At 51.3% G+C, this 18,217-nt stretch overlaps 1 protein-coding gene across 3 annotated transcripts in view; it reads right to left on the bottom strand.

Moving 5' to 3' along the window:
• The window catches only part of ESRRB (estrogen related receptor beta), a gene marked incomplete at its 3' end in the record, with an annotated part of 107,896 nt that overhangs the window by 49,859 nt on the left and 39,820 nt on the right, over nt 1-18,217 (bottom strand). For 2 of the 3 annotated variants that reach the window (XM_082618548.1, XM_082618549.1), the window contains exon 1: nt 2,219-2,873. In XM_082618548.1, coding sequence (XP_082474674.1) covers nt 2,219-2,831 — 613 coding nt within the window. In that variant the 5' untranslated portion in view covers nt 2,832-2,873. Of the gene's footprint in view, nt 1-2,218; nt 2,874-18,217 lie in introns of those variants that run through there. The other variant, XM_082618550.1, reaches the window with a different exon arrangement.

Here is an 18,217-nt window from a genome sequence, read left to right as displayed (position 1 = left end):
GCCACCAGGGAAGTCCCTTCCTGTGGGCTCTTGACTTGCAAAGGATGTTGTCGGCACCCAGGCCGCTGTTGAGGGTGTAGTAAGGTTCCTGAGTCTACACCAGCCTCTGCTTTCAGAAAATTTAATCCAGAACTCTCCAGCACATTTAAGAATATGGACAGAAGAAAATGTAACTGTCTCTTAAAAAGCAATTTTTCAAAAACCGCCCTCCAAGAGTCTAAAATAGTGGCAATCTTACCAAGATTACTTCCCAATGTGGAAAGAAAAACACTCTTATTTCAGTAGCTTAAATTGGTTTAAGCATCTCATGTTTATTTGTCAATTATCCAATGATACTGATTGGATATTGGACTGGAGGTTTTCCACCCTGGTTGAGGCAGGATACTGAGAATTAATACAGTGCTTTTGACATCTAGAGATTCCAGGGCCTCCTCCCAGACTGGGGAATGTGAAGCTGGCAGGGACCAGGATGCATCCATTCACTGTGCTGAAGGCCAGCACGGTGCCCGATACAAAAGTGCTCAATCAATATTTGCTGAGAGGAGTTGGTATCATGACTCCTTTGGGGAAAGGTATAGGGAACTGGGGCCTAGGGTTTTAGGAAAACTTACTCTTTACTGTCTTATTCCTTTGTACTGTTTGAATTTTTACCATGTTTATATTTTTTTAAAGGGTTCACTTAATGAATAAATTTATCTATACCTAAAACAGCTAAAATAGTTTAAATCCTGTTAAGTCAAAATAGTGATTGTACTGTTTCATTTAAATGTATGTTAATTACAAAGGCCTGCTCTGGGAGATAAAACAAATTTTGTCTGTTGTCTTAATAATATGTGCTAAGTGATATTGTGAAAGTGAAAATAAGAATTGCAAACATTTATTTAGCGCTTACTAAGTGCCAGGCAATAGTATGAGTGCTTTATAGCTATTAATGCACTTAAGCCTGTAGGCTTAAGCATGACATCATCGCACCTTACCCAAGAGCAAACTGAAGCAGAGAGAGAAACTGAGGCAGAGAAACCTTATAGCATTGAGCTATAAGGTAAGGGATGGAGCTGTGTGACCCAGGAGCCCGCCTGGCAGTTGGCCAGGACACCACACCATCTCAACTAATACAGAGAACTGGAAACACAGCCAATCCTAGTGCCCTCAATTAGTTTAATAAATAACTCATCACAAGACATTTAAATAAATATTCGTTGAATGAACAGGCCAAGAATCATCCCAGGGAAGCTCAGCCTGCCTCTTCCAAAAGTGAAATAGGGGAGTGGCAGAAGGGAGGGCACCCTCGGACCGCCAGGCAGGACAGGGACAGGATTGGCACCCCTGGGTTTTCTCCAGTCTGGTTTGTAGTTTCTGTCCCCAGGGGTCAGCATCTGCTCATCTCAGTGACCTCCACAAGCAGGGCTTTTGGTCTATCCTAGCGTCAGGCTGGCACTTAGTAGGAGCTCACAGATACTCAACGGGACAGAACACATGAAGCAAGTGCTCCACCCATGACCTACTATAGAAGGAATCTTGGCTAGCATGCCCAGCCATTCCTCTGTGCTGGGCCCTGCGCCATGACCTTCATAACAGCCCTGTGAGGGTGGACCCATTGTTATCCCCAATTTGGGCAGGACTGACTTCATCAGAGTGAGTACCCACTGAGAGAGACAGCCACCTCATGGCCATTGGAACATGACTCAGCTGATATGCACATGCCCTCAAAGAGCGGCCCCACGGGGATGGGACAGGATGAGTAGTGAGGGGGAGATTTCCCTTGCTCTGTGGCCCTGACTGTTTCACGATGAAGAAAATAGTCACATTCCACTTGTACAATTAAAAAAGATAAAACCAAAAGGAGAGACCCATTACAATTCAAGAGGTCTGGAGTTGCAGGGCAAATAGGGCTTTTTCTCCAAAAAATTAGCTTTTTAGGGACACTCATTTGACAGCGTTCCCCATCCTAGCGAGACAGACACCTGTGCTAAGGCATTTGTGTGGATTTTCTTTGGGTCTTCTGGGGCGCCCTATGGGGGTGCATGCCATTTCAACAAAAGCCTGGGACTTGGAACCCTCGTCCAGAATCCCAAAATGAGAAAACCTGGGAGACAGAGAAGGGAGCCTCTAGAACTTGGGCTCCAGTGGCTCCCAGACCCAAGCTGGCAGCTCGTGAGAATCACCCGGTTCCCTGCCGGGCCCGCACCCCGCCTGGGCCCACCCTGCTGACACGCACCTTGGATGGTCCTCTTGAAGAAAGCCTTGCAGGCCTCGCAGGAGGCCACGCCGTAGTGGTAGCCGGAGGCGATGTCCCCGCACACGAGGCACAGGCGCTTGGGGATGGCGTTGAGCATGTACTCGCACTTGATGGACGAGTCCTCCATGATGCCGCCGGCACAGTCCTCGTAGCCCTTGCGGCAGGGGGTGCCTCCCAGCCCGGCGCCCGCGAACATGGGCGGCGAGTCCAGACCGTTGGCGTGGGTGCCCAGGGCCAGGCCGAAGCCGCCGCTGGCGTCGGACGAGCCGCTGGGGCTGTGGTGGCTGAGGGCATCGATGCCCGAGGACGGGCTGGATGGCTCGGTCTTGATGAAGGAGCCGCAGCTGGAGACGAGGTGCCGGTCGTCTGCGGACATTCTGTTCAGCAGCCTGGGGACACAGAGCGCAGGAGTCAGCTCGGAGAGGGTGCGGTGGGTGTGACGCTGTCCCCAGGAATTAGCTTTGGGCTCCGGGCACCGGGTGGGCGGGGTGGCTGGGAGGGGCCCTACGTTAAGGCATTGGTGAGATAAAATGATGGCCGAGAAGGTCAATTGGGCTGAAAAACGGCACAGCCCAGAGCAAGTTTCTGGCATTACCCACCAGAACCTTCTGAGTCCTCAAAACAAAAACTACGTTTTGATTGATCAATAAACTTCAGATGAGGCCCCCCAGTCCTTTGCAAATTGCTGGTCTGAGGGTGACAAAAGTGGTAATAATTCAGGCAAAAAATTTGGCCAAACTTCCGGCACAACAATAATACATTTGAAAGTCCAGGGGTGCCAGCTTCTGGACCAGACACCCTCAGTACAATGACCTGATGACCCACTTCACCTGAGCCCCCGGGGGGCAGCATGTAAGCCCAAGCTTGGAGCTTCCCCCAGATGCCACCATCGCTGAGATTGGGACCAGAGATGCCAAGTCACCTGGCCAGGGCAAGAGGCAGGGCTTGTGGCCAAGGCATCCGCCAAAATGGCTGCCCTCTGGGTTTTGCCTCTGGCCCAAGGCACATCTGGTGGGTGGCTCCCAGGGCCCCTCTTTCATTCCTCTTCATAGCCCCGATCAGGCTGGCCTCCCCCTCAAGAGACTGTGCCTCAATCATGCAGCATGAGGAGGCCTTCCAACCCCAACTCCGCGCATCCCCCAGCTGTTTCTTAACCTTAAACTTCAACCTCTAAGGCCCCTGCCTCACTGTAGAGTCAAGGGAGCCTTAACAGGGAGGCAGGATCACGAGGAACGGTCATAAGACATTTCCCAGAACGAAAACCCCTCCTCCCAGAACCATGCTGAGAGGATAAGAAGGCAGGCAAAGTGCGACCCTCACACATCCCAACTCCCAGGATGAGGGGCGGGGCTTCTCTCCCGCAGGAGCAAGAAGAGTGAAGGGCCGGGAAATGCATTCAGGAAAGCCCAGCTGCAGTCCATACTCAAGAGCTCTGGGCCAGCCAGGCCCTGGAGTCGGGAGGCTGGGTCAGGGTTCATCTGTCCATGTCCTGGCCTGGCTGGGTAGAGGTAAAGAGGAGGCCAAGGCGGATGCGTAAGGAGCAGGTGAAAGTTAAAAGGGAAGGGTCCTGCACAGGTTCGATCCCTGGTCCGGGAAGATCCCACATGCCGCGGAGCAACTAAGCCTGTGCGCCACAACTACTGAGCCTGTGTGCCACAAGTACTGAAGCCCACGCGGCTAGAGCCCGTGCTCCTCAACAAGAGAAGCCACCGCAATGAGAAGCCCGCACACCGCAACGAAGAGTAGCCCCCGCTCGCCACAACTAGAGAAAGCCCGCGTGCAGCAGCGAAGATCCAACACAACCAAAAATAAATAAAATGGATTCTTTTAAAAAAAAAAAAAAAAAAGAGAGGGAAGTGTCGTGGAGAACGAAAAGGGCTGGAGAGGGTGGCAGTACAGCCCCTATTCGTCAAAAGATGGCCCCAGTGGGGAGGGAGGGAGTGTCCCAGTGCTGGAGGGCCCACTGGGGAAGCAGCCACAGTCCAACGATGCTCAGAGGTAGCCCCTGTTTTCTGAGCAGATCACTGGGGAAAGGATTATTCACCACGTGGGGAAAGGCCTGTCTTATCACACCCACAAAGCCCACCCTCCCAACAAAACCTTGGCCACACATTTGCACCACCAAAAGCAATCTTATGATGGCGAGGGGCCTCCACTGTCCCTGGTCCCACCAGTGATTTCGTAGTCAATACCCCTCCCAGGGCACTGTCCCATCCATCTACACTTGAACATGTCCGGAGGCAGGGAACACATTGCCCCGCAGACAGTTCTAATCAGAAGCTGGGAGCTGCTTCTGATAAAAAGATAAAAGATACCTACAAGGATCCTACTGTCAAGAACTTTATTATCTACTGGAATGTAGTGTTTGAAGATAGAGGCTCCCAGTTCTGTTCTGTTCCAAACTGAATATTCCTGAGTCTTCTGAGACACCTCTCCTACTAGCCCCAAGTGTCCCTTACGTTGGCAGAGGGTACCACACTGAAAGTCTCCTCTGGTGTTTTTTTTTTGTTCTGTTTTTTTACACCTCTGGCTGGTGCCGTCATGTCCCCAGCCTCCACGAGGCTACCTGCCACCCCTCCATCCACCAGAGGTTCCCTGGTGTGTTCTCAGGAAATTCCATTGGCCTGAGAAACACAAATGCACCTGTGGGTTAACTCCCCATGGTGCCTTGTGCTGGGTCTGCAGGGGGGGCGGACCAGGTGCTCTTACATTTGTAATCCCCTCCTACTGCTGCTTTAGGCTCTGCAGTGCCCAGGAACATCCCGGGCCCACCGTGACAAACACTGCAGGGCAAGGCAGCTCCCAGACCCAAGCCCCCCATCCCACTCCTCTCCCAGGCTTGTGAGCACCCCAGAGATTTCAGGAGATACACTTGATATAAGCAGTAATTATAGCAACTGCTATTTAGTGAGCATGTGTTATATGCCGCCTGCTTCAGATCTGTCCCTTGGACGTATGAGAAGCTTGTGCCCTGAGAGACGCAGCTGGGGAGCCCTACAGCCATGCCTGGTGGACAGCAGGCCACAGTTTCCCCAGCTGTATTCCCCAGACTCACGGCTCAGCCAGCCCTGAAGGATGCTCAGGGCAGGCAGTGGTTTCATACCCTAAGCCACAGGTCTCCCCTCCTGCCTCTCTCCTTATTGGTTCACAGCCTTCTTTAGTGGACTGGGCGGCCAAGACGCACCCTGTCCAGGCCGCTGCCCCCAGGCCCTGGTCAGAGACTCTAGGACTGAGAAGGAAGCAAACTTGACCCTGGCCTCAGCGTTGGCACAGAAATCCAGCTACTGGTTTAGTGCCTGAGCCCCGGCTGAGGAGGGTCTGATGATTCATCCCTGCAGGCGTCTCACTTCTGTGACCATTATTTTGGCCCCTAGAATGTCTTTTCCAGGGTGAGTCAACAGGTACTTCGGGCACCTACCATATGCTAAGTGCTAGCCAGACAGCAGGACGTGACCAGCGCAGCCCATGATGTCAAGAAGCTCATCCTCTCACTGGAAGGACAGACACGAAAGAAACACACGTGTGTAGAGCGCCAGCAAGGCAGGGGCTGGGGTTGCGGAGCATGACACGGACAGGGCTCCCTCCGCCCCCCCGCCATGCCCCTTTGGTCTGGCTTCATTCATTCACTCATTCATTCATACTTGCCTTCATTTTCCCTCCAGGAAACCTGCCCCCTCCCTCCACCCATCCTTGACCTCCTGGACATTGTTCCTTTATTCAAAAGCAAAATTTAAAGGAAGGACGGAGGGAAAGAAGTCCAAGAAGAGGGCAGAGAAGAAGTGGCCAGAGGGGCTGGAGGAGAAGAGAGAGAGTCGTGGACATGCAGTGAGGAGAGCCATCGAGAGGGAGGTGGCGGCACGTCACGTGCAGCCACAAAGTCAGGGGAAGTCAGGAGTGCAATGTCCCCTGCAGTGAACAGTCAGGATGTGGCTGGTCAGAGCAGTATCACGCATGGGGGGATGGGAGCCTCAGGGCCAGGTCTGCAGGAGGCACTGAACAGCAGACAATCCTTTCAGGGAGTTTGGCCATGTCTGGCCGAGCCCCGGGCAGAGGAGGGAGTAGGGGTGGCGGCCTCCTTGCTCACTTGTAGGCAGCACCATCCACTTGAACTTAGGGGCGGTGGTGGCAGAGAAGGAATGTTTTTGTTGTTATTGTCCATAATTTATCAGCTTCTTTGATGAGGAGGGGGTGTGTCAAGAATGTAAGGAATTTAAGAAATTTAAAAATTACTTTCCAGTTTGCCCTGGGCAATCGTGACCCCACCTACTGACCCCGTATAATTACCCACTGCTCCCCATTGCTCCCCAGAGGAGGCAATGAATTCTATGGTGACTCCATGTTACATGCTAATGGTAAAGAGCAAATCAAGATGCAAAGATCACAATTACAAAAGATTTTTCTCAAATTCCAGTCCAATCTTCATCAGTGTCAGCCAACGTGCTGGTTGAACAGGTAGCTTCCTGGACCCAACCTCACCCAAGTCATATTTTGGACATTCAGCCCTGCAGGAGGGGCCCAGAAATCTGCATTAAAAATTTTTTTTTTATTTTTAATTTATTTATTTTAGGCTGTGTTAGGTCTTAGTTGCTGTGCGCGGGCTTCTCATTGCGGTGGCTTCTCTTGTTGAGGAGCACGGGCTCTAGGCACGTGGGCTTCAGTAGTTGTGGCACACGGGCTCAGTAGTTGTGACTCACGGGCTCTAGAGCGCAGGCTCAGTAGATGTGGCGCCTGGGCTTAGTTGCTCCGCGGCATGTGGGATCTTCCCGGACTAGGGCTTGAACCCGTGTCCCCTGCATTGGCAGGTGAATTCTTAACCACTGCGCCACCAGGGAAGGCCCTGCATTTTTGGTTTTGCTTATTGCTTTGCTTTCAGCACCCCAGCTGTGAATCTTAGGGGAGTCAAGTTTGAATCCTACGGGAATAACACATGCAGTCAGGGGACCTGGTGGGAGTTTGCAAGGTATCTGGATGCCCTGGAAGAGAAGAGAAACGAGCCAAAGCAGTAAGAGTGGGAGGGAGGGGTGGCTGTGCAGAGGGGAAGTTTGGAGGTGGCCTCCCTCACCCCCACGCGGCCTCTCCTCACTCTGTGAAATGGAAGGTGAGGTCAGGAGATCTAGCAAAAGGAAGAAAGTTTGCAACAGCAACCATGGGAGGAGGAGAGAACACAAATCAGGGGCATAAAGCTTTACCAGGCCCTTTAACTCACTCTGCAGGGGCAGCAACACAGGGGAGCTTTGATCTGCGTTTCTCAACCCGGGCACTACTGACATTTGGGGCCAGTACTTCTTCACTGTGGGCCATCCTGTGCGCTGCAGGACGTTTAGCAGCATCCCTGCCCTTTACCCACTAGAAGCCAGTAGCACCCCAGCCCCAGATATGACAACCCAAACCTTCTCCAGACACTGCCTGATGCTCCCCGGGGGGCAAAATCACCACCAGTTGAGAACCACTGACTTGGACGTTGGCGGGAAAGGGGTGGGCACACGGCCCGGGAGCTGAAGCGTGGGCACACGGTGTAGTTTGGGGCTAGAGTGATGTCACAAAGAGAGAAATTGGGAGAAAACGGAGCGCCCAAGAGCATGGGGGTTTCCAGGTGGGGGAGGCTGAGGTACGGCAGGAGAAAGGAGCAGGACAGCTGGAAGGATGGGAGATTGGGTCAGGGAAGATCTCGGAGGTGGAGCCTGGATGCCAAGGCCCAGGAGGATGTGGCCACGGGGTAGGTGGCTAGGATGGGCAGCAGGGAGAGCACAGCCTAGGGCTGAAGGGGAGGTGGCTAACACTTGCGCTCTGGGGAGGAGAGGGTCATGTCGAGTCCATCATCTGTGGTTGGCTGGGTCCCAGTTCCCAACTGGTCGATGACTATTGACTTTACGGGAGGGGACTGCTGCCCCATGTGAGCCGCCTTTGAAAGAGCAGTAGTCAGTGGTCGAAGCCCCTCGAGGCATCGTTTTCCCTCTGATCCATCTCGTCACAGGAGCACAGCCAGAGCTGCCCTGGCCTCAATGTCACCACCATCTGATTAATGTGGGACCCCTCCCCCACCTAGGCCTGCCCCTCTTAGCATCTAGTGTGGGACCCTTACCCCAGAGCGGCCTGACCTCCAGGGACGCCTGAGCTTACTGGGGACTCTCTGCCTCTGCTGGACATCACCTTGCTGGACAGTGAAGTGGGTTGAAGGTTTTCCGAATACAATAGAATCTTGGAAGTTCTGAAAGAAACCCAAACTCTTCAGCTATTTAGCCACGGACCTCTAGAGGAAGACAAACTCCAGGATATCAGCAAGAGACAGTCATAAATCTTTAGGTTGGAACAACTATACTGCAATAAAAAATTTTTTTTAATAGAAAGAAATAAAAATAACAATTTTTTAAAATAAAATAAAAATATGAGCTGGAATCCCAGGGATCTACCCCCCTCAAGGCTACCTACTGGTGGGCAGGCAGCAGAAGAGAAGCTTCTGGAGGAACAGAGGCTCCTGGAGGGAAGAGGGATGTGATGGCCTGATTAGCCTAGGGCCTGGCTTGTTGTCGTCTACTGAGTAGAGTCCACCCTACCACACGCCAGAAGCTGGATCGCATGCAGAGGGGCTGCCCTCACAGCCGCCTTTTGGCTCTGTGCTGGGGTTGCCCCTGTAACAGCAGAAACAAGCCACTGAGTCACTTAACGGTTAAGAGCCATCACTCTGACGTCAGATGAGCACTGCAGTTCACAGTAGCTGCTGACTTTGCATTAAACAGGTCACCCTCTCTGGGCCTCAGGGTTCTCATCTGTAAAATGGGCTCCACCACAGCACCTCCTTCCGAGGGTTGCTCTGGGCGAGCAGGGGCTAATGCAGGCAAAACGTTTAGAACGTGCTAGCGCCCAGCAAGCTCTCAGGGGACAGTGGCTGCTGTTGTGATTCTCCCAGGAAGCCCCTTCCAGAAAATCCAGCAGCTGGCGGCGGCCTGTGGTTAAACCCAGCAAAGCTCTTCCCTCAGCCAAGTATAATAATTCCACAAGGAACTTGCCATTTACCAGGAAAGAAAGTAGCAGTTTAGGTGAATGAAGAGGATAAATAAGCCTGAAATGGGAATCCACTCTACAGAAGAAAAATGGTTTCTGTACACTTGAGAAACTCTTATGTATATTTCCATGATTAATTCGCTAACCAGGGGCCACTGAGCTATTCATTAAAGCAGACCCTCAGACCCTCCAGCATGGCTTTATTTGTTATCAATCAGCCCCTCAGGCACCTGAAAGTAACACAGCTAAACTTCCTTTAAAAATATCATTAGATAATGCACAATGGGTCTTTAATGGAGGTATAGGATGGGGAGGACCGTGTGGCTAAACTGACAAGGTCCCAGTATTCCTGTTGGGACATGGATCCATGGGTACTTATAACACAGGAGGGAGGGAAGAGAGGAGGGAAGGGAGGGGGAAGGAAGGAGTGGGAATGGGAAGCCAGTGATGAAAAATATTATGAACCAAGGATTATAATTAATCCAATTCCATGCATCTGAGTCTATTCGTTATATATTTTTTCCTTAAACTCATAGATACTTCTTTAATTCAAATTGACCTTCCCTCGGAGTGGTCTGAATCACCTGTTTTAATAAACAGTGTTTTTATCACTCCTTGTGAAATCCTGCAATGAGTATCTTTCATCAGTGGATCTATTTTTCTGGACAGACAGAGCGCAGAGGGAGTCAGTGAATCATAAGTGCTCAGAGATTCTCCTGCCTGGCCTGGAGACTTTCAGATGAGGAGCTGAAGGCCCTAGAAGTCGTGACTCACTCAGAGACACTAGCTAGAGAGCCAGGCTGGCTGGAGGCTGGCGGCGGGCTGGCTGGAGGCTGGCTGGGGGTGTAGAGACACGGTGGGTAGGTGACCTGCGCAGGGGAGCAGGCTGACTCAGCCCACCTGCTACCCTCCATCACCACGTCACTACCGCAGCACCGGTCCTGTGCTGGTTCGATTTTGTCTGGTCTCCTCAGGAATACTTTCCTCATATTTTCTTTCTCTCTCTCCCCTCAGGGGACCCTCTGGGACTTAAGACTACAAAATGACCTGATAGCAAACTGGCTTCAGTGAGAGCCGCCTCCCCCTGTACGCCAGAACTCAGGCAAAAATCTGTAATTAAGCATCTTGTCCTTAGAAAGATTAGTCAAAACCAGGTTGATCCCAGACAACTGATTGAAATCTCTTTCCATACAAATTACGGCATGGAAAATAATGATGGGTAATTAGCGCCTTTCAATCGGGGCTTTTTATCCATGACGTCCCAGGCTGCATCCATCATCATGAGAAGTGAGAGGCTCGCCAAAGCAGGAGGGGACCACTGGAAGCGAAGTGGCTGCCACTGGACAGCTGGGAGGGCCCAGTCCCCCGGCAAAGCTCAGGCCCACAATGGGCAGCCTCTGCTGGCTCATTCTGTGGCTGTGTGTGGATTAGAAAGAGGGGCCCCCCCTGGGGAGACCAATTCGAAATTTCAGCCCTCACCTCGGTCCTCTCAAGGGAGTGTCCTCATGCAGGAGCCAAAGGTACTTGACAGCTCTTACTTTAGCCCATATGGCCAACTCTAGCCTCTGACACCACAAAGGGGTGTGTCTGGAGGAAGGACAGCTCACAACTTCAGAAGATGCCCCCAAACTCACCTCTAGTGATCTTCCTTTCAATAGCTCTTGGAGATCTGACATCTGTGCATTTATCTTAACTTGACTTGAATCTGTTTTTGTTTTTGTTTTTTATTATCTATTTATTTATTTATTTTATTTATTTTTGGCTGCATCGGGTCTTCCCTGCGGCACACAGGTTTCTCTCTAGTTGCGGCATGTGGGTTTTCTCCTCTCTAGTGGAGGAGCACGGGCTCAGTAGTTGTGGTGTGTGGGCCCAGGTGCCCTGGGGCATGTGGGATCTTAGCTCCCTGACCAGGGATTGAACCCGCATCCCCTGCACTGTAAGGTGGATTCTCCACCACTGGACCACCAGGGAAGTCCCTTGAATCTGTTTTATTTTTACCCCATATCAAGCAGTGATACAGCATAAACATCCCACCTACTGTCACTGAACAAATTCGGCAGTTTCCAGATGGCATCTAGTCTTGGAGGAGCTGAGATGCTGGGCCGTAGAGCTGAGTGGTTGGAGCTGGACTGCCTGAGTCCGAATTCCAGTTCTGTCTCTTACAAGTTATTTAACCTTTCTGAGCCTCAGTTTCCTCATCTGTACAATAGGGATGATAATTATTGTATTCATCTTATAGGGTGGTCTTGAGGGTTAGCGAGTTAATACAGAAGAGAGCTTAGAACTGTGCCTGGCAGAAGTGCTCTGTAAATACATGTTAGCAGTTGTTACTGGCACCCTTTTTGGTAATGAGGAGATGGCTTCCATTCAGTCTCTAAAAAGTTCATTCCCACAGCGAGCAAGACTGTCTTGCTCCCTCTCTCCTTCCCATCATTCATCCATCCGTGCATCCGTCCATCCACCATTTAATCATGCATCTGTGTGCCTCTCTGCATGCTGGAACTTCCACTGAGGAAGTCCCTTTTCAGACAAAGGGGTTCCTTATTCAGGCACTACTAGAACCAACTACTAGAACTAACTAGCCTCTCTTCTAGGAGCTGACAACCGACTCCAGCCTCCTTTCTCTCTTATTCCTGTGTGCATGCCAAGCTCCCACAGGAATCGCCACATTCGCATGCATCTCCACCTGCTACCCAGCAGAGTCACCCAGGGCTGTGCAACTGACCCAGGCTGGGCAGTGAGTCTCTCCCGTGAGACCTTGGTGTCACGGCTGCCTCTCCAGGGACAGAGGCAGTAAGACGGACAGCTCAAGTGTGAGCGAGGTCATACTTCACACCAACGTGCAGCAAGAAAGAAGAATACGGAAGCTGGCAGCAGAGAAGGGTGCCAGCCAGGGGCAGGGGCCTGGGAGCCTTAGTTGGCAGCTGCTCGGCAGCATGGCAGCACCTCTGCTCAGGTGAGCGACGAGGCCTGACTCCCCGGTGTGGCAGCTCACACCAGGGGGTTCTGACAGCTAACCAACTGACACGCCGTCTCATTCGTTCATCCACTCGCGCCTTCCCTCCCTCATTCATCCCATTACTATTCCTTGAGTACCCACGGTGTGCCAGATACCGTTCCCGCCCTGGGGATGGTTGGTGCCCAAGGTGGACATGCTCCTGTCCTCAAGGAGTGACAGCCCCATATTTCATTGACTCTAAGCTACGCCCTTTTTTTCACTTTTTAACATCTTGGCAATCAGAATGCATCTTGAGTGGATGGCTTGCCATAGTTTAATTTAATTAGTGGTTCCAAAAATAACGGTGTCTATGATGTCATAGATTCAATGAAATATGATAAAAGTAGAGCTGAGACTGCCACGAGGTCATCAAAAGCAGTTTCATGTTCTTTCTAGACCCAGGAAGACCACATTTCCCAGTCTCCCTTGCAGTTAGCTGTGCGCATCAACTGGGTCCTGACCAATGGAATGTGGGCAAAAGGATGTAAGGCCCTCCTCCCTCTGGCCCATAAGAATCTCCCATGGCACTCCCCGCCCCCAATTCCTGCCTCTCTCTGTCCTCCCCCATCTGCAGGCCACACAAGATCCATGCAGAGGCTCCAGAAAGGGCCTCCAAGGCCCTGGGGGATGGCAGAGCCACAAGTTGGAAGGAGCCTGGGCCCATGAAAAACCTCATGAAAGGTGATCTGCCAAGTACCTTCACCAAAATGTTATGTGAGCAAGATGTAACCTGTCATGCTAAGCCACTGAAAAACTGAGGTTGTATGCAACAATAGCTAGCTAACTCATACAATAAGTAAACAACCAAATAGTATAAATTCAGTTAGTGATGAGCGCTATGCAGAATGAGCAGGGCCGGGGACAGATGGCAGAGTGGAGGAGTGTCCAGACACAGTGGCCAGAGAAGGCTTCTCTGAAGGGATGACATTTAAGCAGAAGCCCGAGGAAAAACAGATAAGGAGGCGTGCAGGGAGAGCTCCGTGTTGAAGGAATAGCAGAGAGACAGGGAGAGGTAGGCGGGCAGGGCCGTCTCCCAGCCAGGGGCACTCGGACCAGGCCAGGACCTCAAAGGGCTCCTGGTCTGTCCCATAGGCTGCCTGCCTTTGCTAAAGACCCCAGTGATAAGGAGATCACTAGTTCAGGCAGCAGCTGTTTCCATCTTTGGACAACTTAGATTTTTTTTTTTTTTTAAGATCTTTGTCAAGAGCCAAAATATTCCTTCTTTCTGGAGCTTTCAGTGATAGTTTATACAGCTCTCTCCCTCAGGACCTACAGAACAAGTCTAACCCCCCCACTTCCATCTGACAGCCCTCTAGATTGCTGAAGGCAGCTTCCTGCTCCCTGCTGAGCCCCGTCCTCACCAGGAGCACATCTCTTGGACCTAGAATCACTCCTCCACACATTTTGCCCTCCTCTGAGAATAGTCCATCTGCTCTGTTCACTCCTCACAGAAAGGAGCATCAGAATACAGCACAGCCTTCCAGGTGAATTCTGACCAGTGCAGAGCAGTTCTGACACCTCTCTCGTCCTAGATACTATACTTCCGTTTTTTTTTTTTTCCCTCTAAAGCTAGGTTTGTTTTAAAAAAAAATTTTTTTTTTGATACTATACTTGTGTTGATGCAACCCTAGATGGAATTAGCATTTAAGGCCCTTGGCTCACACAGCTGACTTCCCCTCTGTTCCTTATGCGATCACACACCTGAGTCTCTTGCATGTGTGCTGTTCCTGGGTGTCGCCGCCCCCTTCTTATGTGCGTTCCCGCAGGGCAGTGTGCAGACCCAGTGAGAGGGACCACACTTCTATATGTCACCTGGTCACAGCAGTGGCCCTTTCCATGTGGCCTTATGCACAGCAGGGATGACACAGGAAGCTTGGGGCTCCCAGAATCCCTTTCTCTTCCTGACCCTGTTTTTCAGTCTTTGTGCCAATGGGCAGCCTGGGCAGATGACAAAGATACATCTTAACTCGGGTGAACAGGTGGGGACCTGACACTGCAGCCAACTGGGAACCTGCTTCTGAGCTCCATAATGGTGACGACAGAGGGCTCACTCTGCGCTGGGCACGGAACTATACGCACGAGGTCAGCGATTCCTTTCAACAACCTGTCGTCATTTTGCAGATGAAGAAACAGAGGCCAGAGGGGCTAAATATCTTGGCAGGGGTCTCACTGCCCGAAAGTGCTGGAGTGAATTACAAAGCAAAGGGGAGTAAGTCACAACACTCCTTTGCTCCAAACAGCCAGGGACTTCCCATCACACCCCCAGGAAAGCAGGAGTCCTTTCCACAGCTGCCCACTCCCCCACGGGGTCACTCCGGGCCGGCCACACCGGCCTCCTGGCTGTTTCTGGACTAGACCGCATGCTTCCACCTCGGGGCCTCTGCTTTCTTCTCTGTTACTCTCCACTGTCTAGGACGCTACCGGACACAACAGATGCTCAGAAAATATTTGTTGAGTGAACAAATGAAGCAGGAGGTCTGAGATTTGGGTAGGATACGAGTCCCCAAGGCCTGCCCCCCCTCAGGCTGTGACAGTCACAGTCCTGAGCCACAAGATAGGGCCAGAGTCAAGGCAAGGGAGTCAGCCAGCACCTCAAGAGCAGAGGCCCAGCCAACAGTCCCACTGAAACTTGCCCCCAGTTCCCATCAAATTCCACTAATCCTGGTGGAAAAGGCTTTGCTTATGATGTATGGATTTTTCTTATTTTTATTTATTTATTTTTTTAAGCACCCAAATGCCTGTAATGTGTTTGGAAGTAACTTAGAGAAGCTAGCGTCTCAGACCCACTTATCAAGAAATCTAGTTTTGAAATGTTAAAGAAGATATTTTAACGCAAAAGGCAATGTACCTAATGAAAACCTGTGGGAAGTGAGGTTGGAAAAACCTTGCCTTGACTTCAGAGCCAGGACCCCGACTCTGTATAAGTGAAAAAAAGCCACTGCCTCTCCCTGCCCTCTAGAGGGGACAGAACCAGGCCCAGGCACAAGGGTTCTGGGCCCAGATCACCTGGGTTCGAAGCCTGGCTTTGTCACCTACGGGCTGTACCACCAGTTGCTTTACCTCTCCATGCCTCAGTTCCTTCATCTGCAAAATGGGTAATATAAAGATACCTACCTCAGAGAAGTGTTCTGAGGATTAAATGACACAATAAATGGGAAGCACTGACACCAGCGCCTGCACATAGTAAGTGCTCAATAAACGTGAGCTGTTACTGTGATTCCTCAGGTCTCTGGGATGCAGGTCCTTCCAGCCATGGCAGGTATGGTCTGACAATTTGGCACTCAGTCGTCTCCTCTATAAACTGGATATAAGAAGAAAATGAGGAAAGGGGGAAGCAGTGGTGGGTCACTCCCAGGCTCCTTGGCTCTCCTTAATCTAGACCTTTGGGAGTGAGGGGCTGGATTCACCAGGCTTGCCCTTGGAAATGCTGTCACTTATCACGTGGACTTCTCCAGATGGGGCATTTTGACTATTGATCTGATAAATAAACAGCCTGCTGGCTCGATCAAAATGTTATTTTGCATTCCAATTACTGCTCACTAATGCAACCTTCATCCCGCCAAGATGCTGTTGGCAATGACACCAGTCCTGCCACTGGCTTGAGAGGTGGAGCCACCCCCTGCCAGTACTAAGCAAGGATTAGGGCCCTTCTCCCTGGGAAGTCACAGCCTGGGTGGGGAAGACAGCTGCTCCAGGAAGGGGAGACAGGAGGATGACAGGAAATTGTCCTTTTCCTTCAGGAGGGGAGCACTGGAGGGGCAGGGGCTGCTTCATTCTGGCCAGGAAAGGCCCTTGGGGCTGCAGGTATGCCAGACTGGGATACCCCTAGGGACCTCAGGGTCAGGGCTCAGTGCCTCCACTGCCTTGTTGAGAGGCCTTGGACAAGTCACTATACTCCCTGCATCTCAGGTACTGCACTGGTAAACTGGATCCAAGAAAAACCACCCTACTTTCCTGGGTGGTTGTAAAGACTCAGTAAGAAAATAGACGTGGAAGCCCTTTAAAGGAAAAAAAAAATTAATGCTGCTGTATTATTTAACACAGTAATTATACTAAATTTCCTATCTCGTTTAGCAGGCATTTACTATGTGAGAAGTGTTTTGCTCATACAAGCTTATTTAATCCTCCCAATAATTCTGGATTTTTAGTCCTGTTTTATGGATGGGAAAATCTATGGGGGCACCGATGGTGAGCTTCACGGGCCACACAGCTTCTATGGTTCATTGAAGGTTGAATGTTCATCCAACCTGACACCCACGGTGAGGGGTTCAGCCACTCTGCCCAACCTGCCCCCTTCCAAAGATCAAGGACTGTCTCTGGAGAAGTGTGATGACTCCAAACAGTTACTTTTTCCCTTTTTGGGCCTGTCTGGTCTTTAAAGGTGGCAGAAGAGAAATTCTTTCCTCCTCCTAGTGGGTCTGGCTGGGAAGAGGGGCAGAGGCTACTGACAGCCAGAAAGAAGACAGCAGGTGTCATAGACCCAATGTGTATGTCCTCAGCCCAACATTCATATGTGGAAAACTAACCTCCATTGTGATGGTATTAGGGGGGCCTGTGGGAGGTGACTGGGTCATAAGGGAGGAGCCCTCATAAGTGGGATCAGTGCCCCTATAAGAGAGACCACAAGGGCTTCCCTGCTGGCGCAGTGGTTGAGAGTCCGCCTGCCAATGCAGGAGACACGGGTTCGTGCCCCGGTCAGGGAAGATCCCACATGCCGCGGAGTGGCTGGGCCCGTGAGCCATGGCCGCTGAGCCTGCGCGTCCGGAGCCTGTGCTCCGCAACGGGAGAGGCCACAGCAGTGAGAGGCCCGCGTACCGCAAAAAAAAAAAAAAAGAGAGCGAGACCACAGAGAGCTCCCTCCCCTCCCCCTGCACCACGTGAGGACAAAGGGAAAAGACAGCTCTCTATGAACCAGGAAGTGGCCCCTCACCAGACACCGAATCTGCCAGCACCTTGATCTTGGACTTGCCAACCTCCAGAGCTGTAAGACATAAATTTCTGTTGTTCATAAGCCACCCAGTCTACGGTATTTTATTATTGAATCACAAACGGACTAAGACAGCAGGTCTGAGCAGAAACTCTTCTCTGGATCACCCAGGTATGGTGACCCATGTCCCACGGCCAACCACCAGGGCCAAGAGGAGGAGGGAGCGGGCGAACACTCAGCCCGCTCTGTGAGACACTAAGCTTTGCAGAGATCTGAAAACCTGGGCAACACCTTGGTGACGGGGGACACGCAGAGGAGATATCACTTAGAACCAGAAGAATTGCCAGGGCCACGAGAACCAGAAGAATTGCCAGGGCCACGTCATCCTTGTGCAGAGCTACGAAGGGGTGGGGGCAGCCCGTGAGCCCCGAATGTAGAAAGTTCAAAGACGATGGAATGGGAACCTCAAATATCAAGGGAATAGCAGCCACAGGCCCCAGAGGTCCTTTTAGAAAGGACTGCCCACCCCTCCACCCTCTGTGTGCCTTGGTGGAAAAGAGGGTAAATTTTGGCTGTCAGGCTTAAATGCCAAAATTGCTTTGTTCTTTGTCCTCATAGTGTGTGTACACACACACACACACACACACACACATGCCCTCCAGCTCCCTTTTCAAGGGTGGAATTGCCATTTTGTAGTTTACATTTCAGGTTTTTAAAGAAATAATCAACAGCACAAGGGTCTTTTATTATGCCAGGTAGAAAGAGCCCAGTGACTAATAAGGCTTCTGCCCCAGCTCCAAGGCTGTGTGTTCTTGAGACAGTCACTTGCCCTGTCTGATCTCAGTCACTCCATTTCCCTTTCTGCAAAATGGAGACAGCCTAGCCATCTGCAGGAGAGGCCTGAAGACACATGACACAGGAGGTAGCACAGTGGGCCCTCTGGGGGGAAGCTGGAGTCACTGGTCCCGAGATTTCCCCGGGAAGCAGGCCCCAGTCACAAGCTTTTGGCTCATCCCAGTTTCACAGGTAATTCAAGGGTTAAAAATGAAAT

The sequence above is a fragment of the Mesoplodon mirus genome (genome assembly GCF_964341445.2).
Source record: "Mesoplodon mirus genome assembly, chromosome: 4".
Taxonomy (NCBI): Eukaryota; Metazoa; Chordata; class Mammalia; order Artiodactyla; family Ziphiidae; genus Mesoplodon; species Mesoplodon mirus.
The sequence above is the reverse complement of the archived record's forward strand: the minus strand, read 5'-3'. Positions and strand labels throughout refer to the sequence as shown.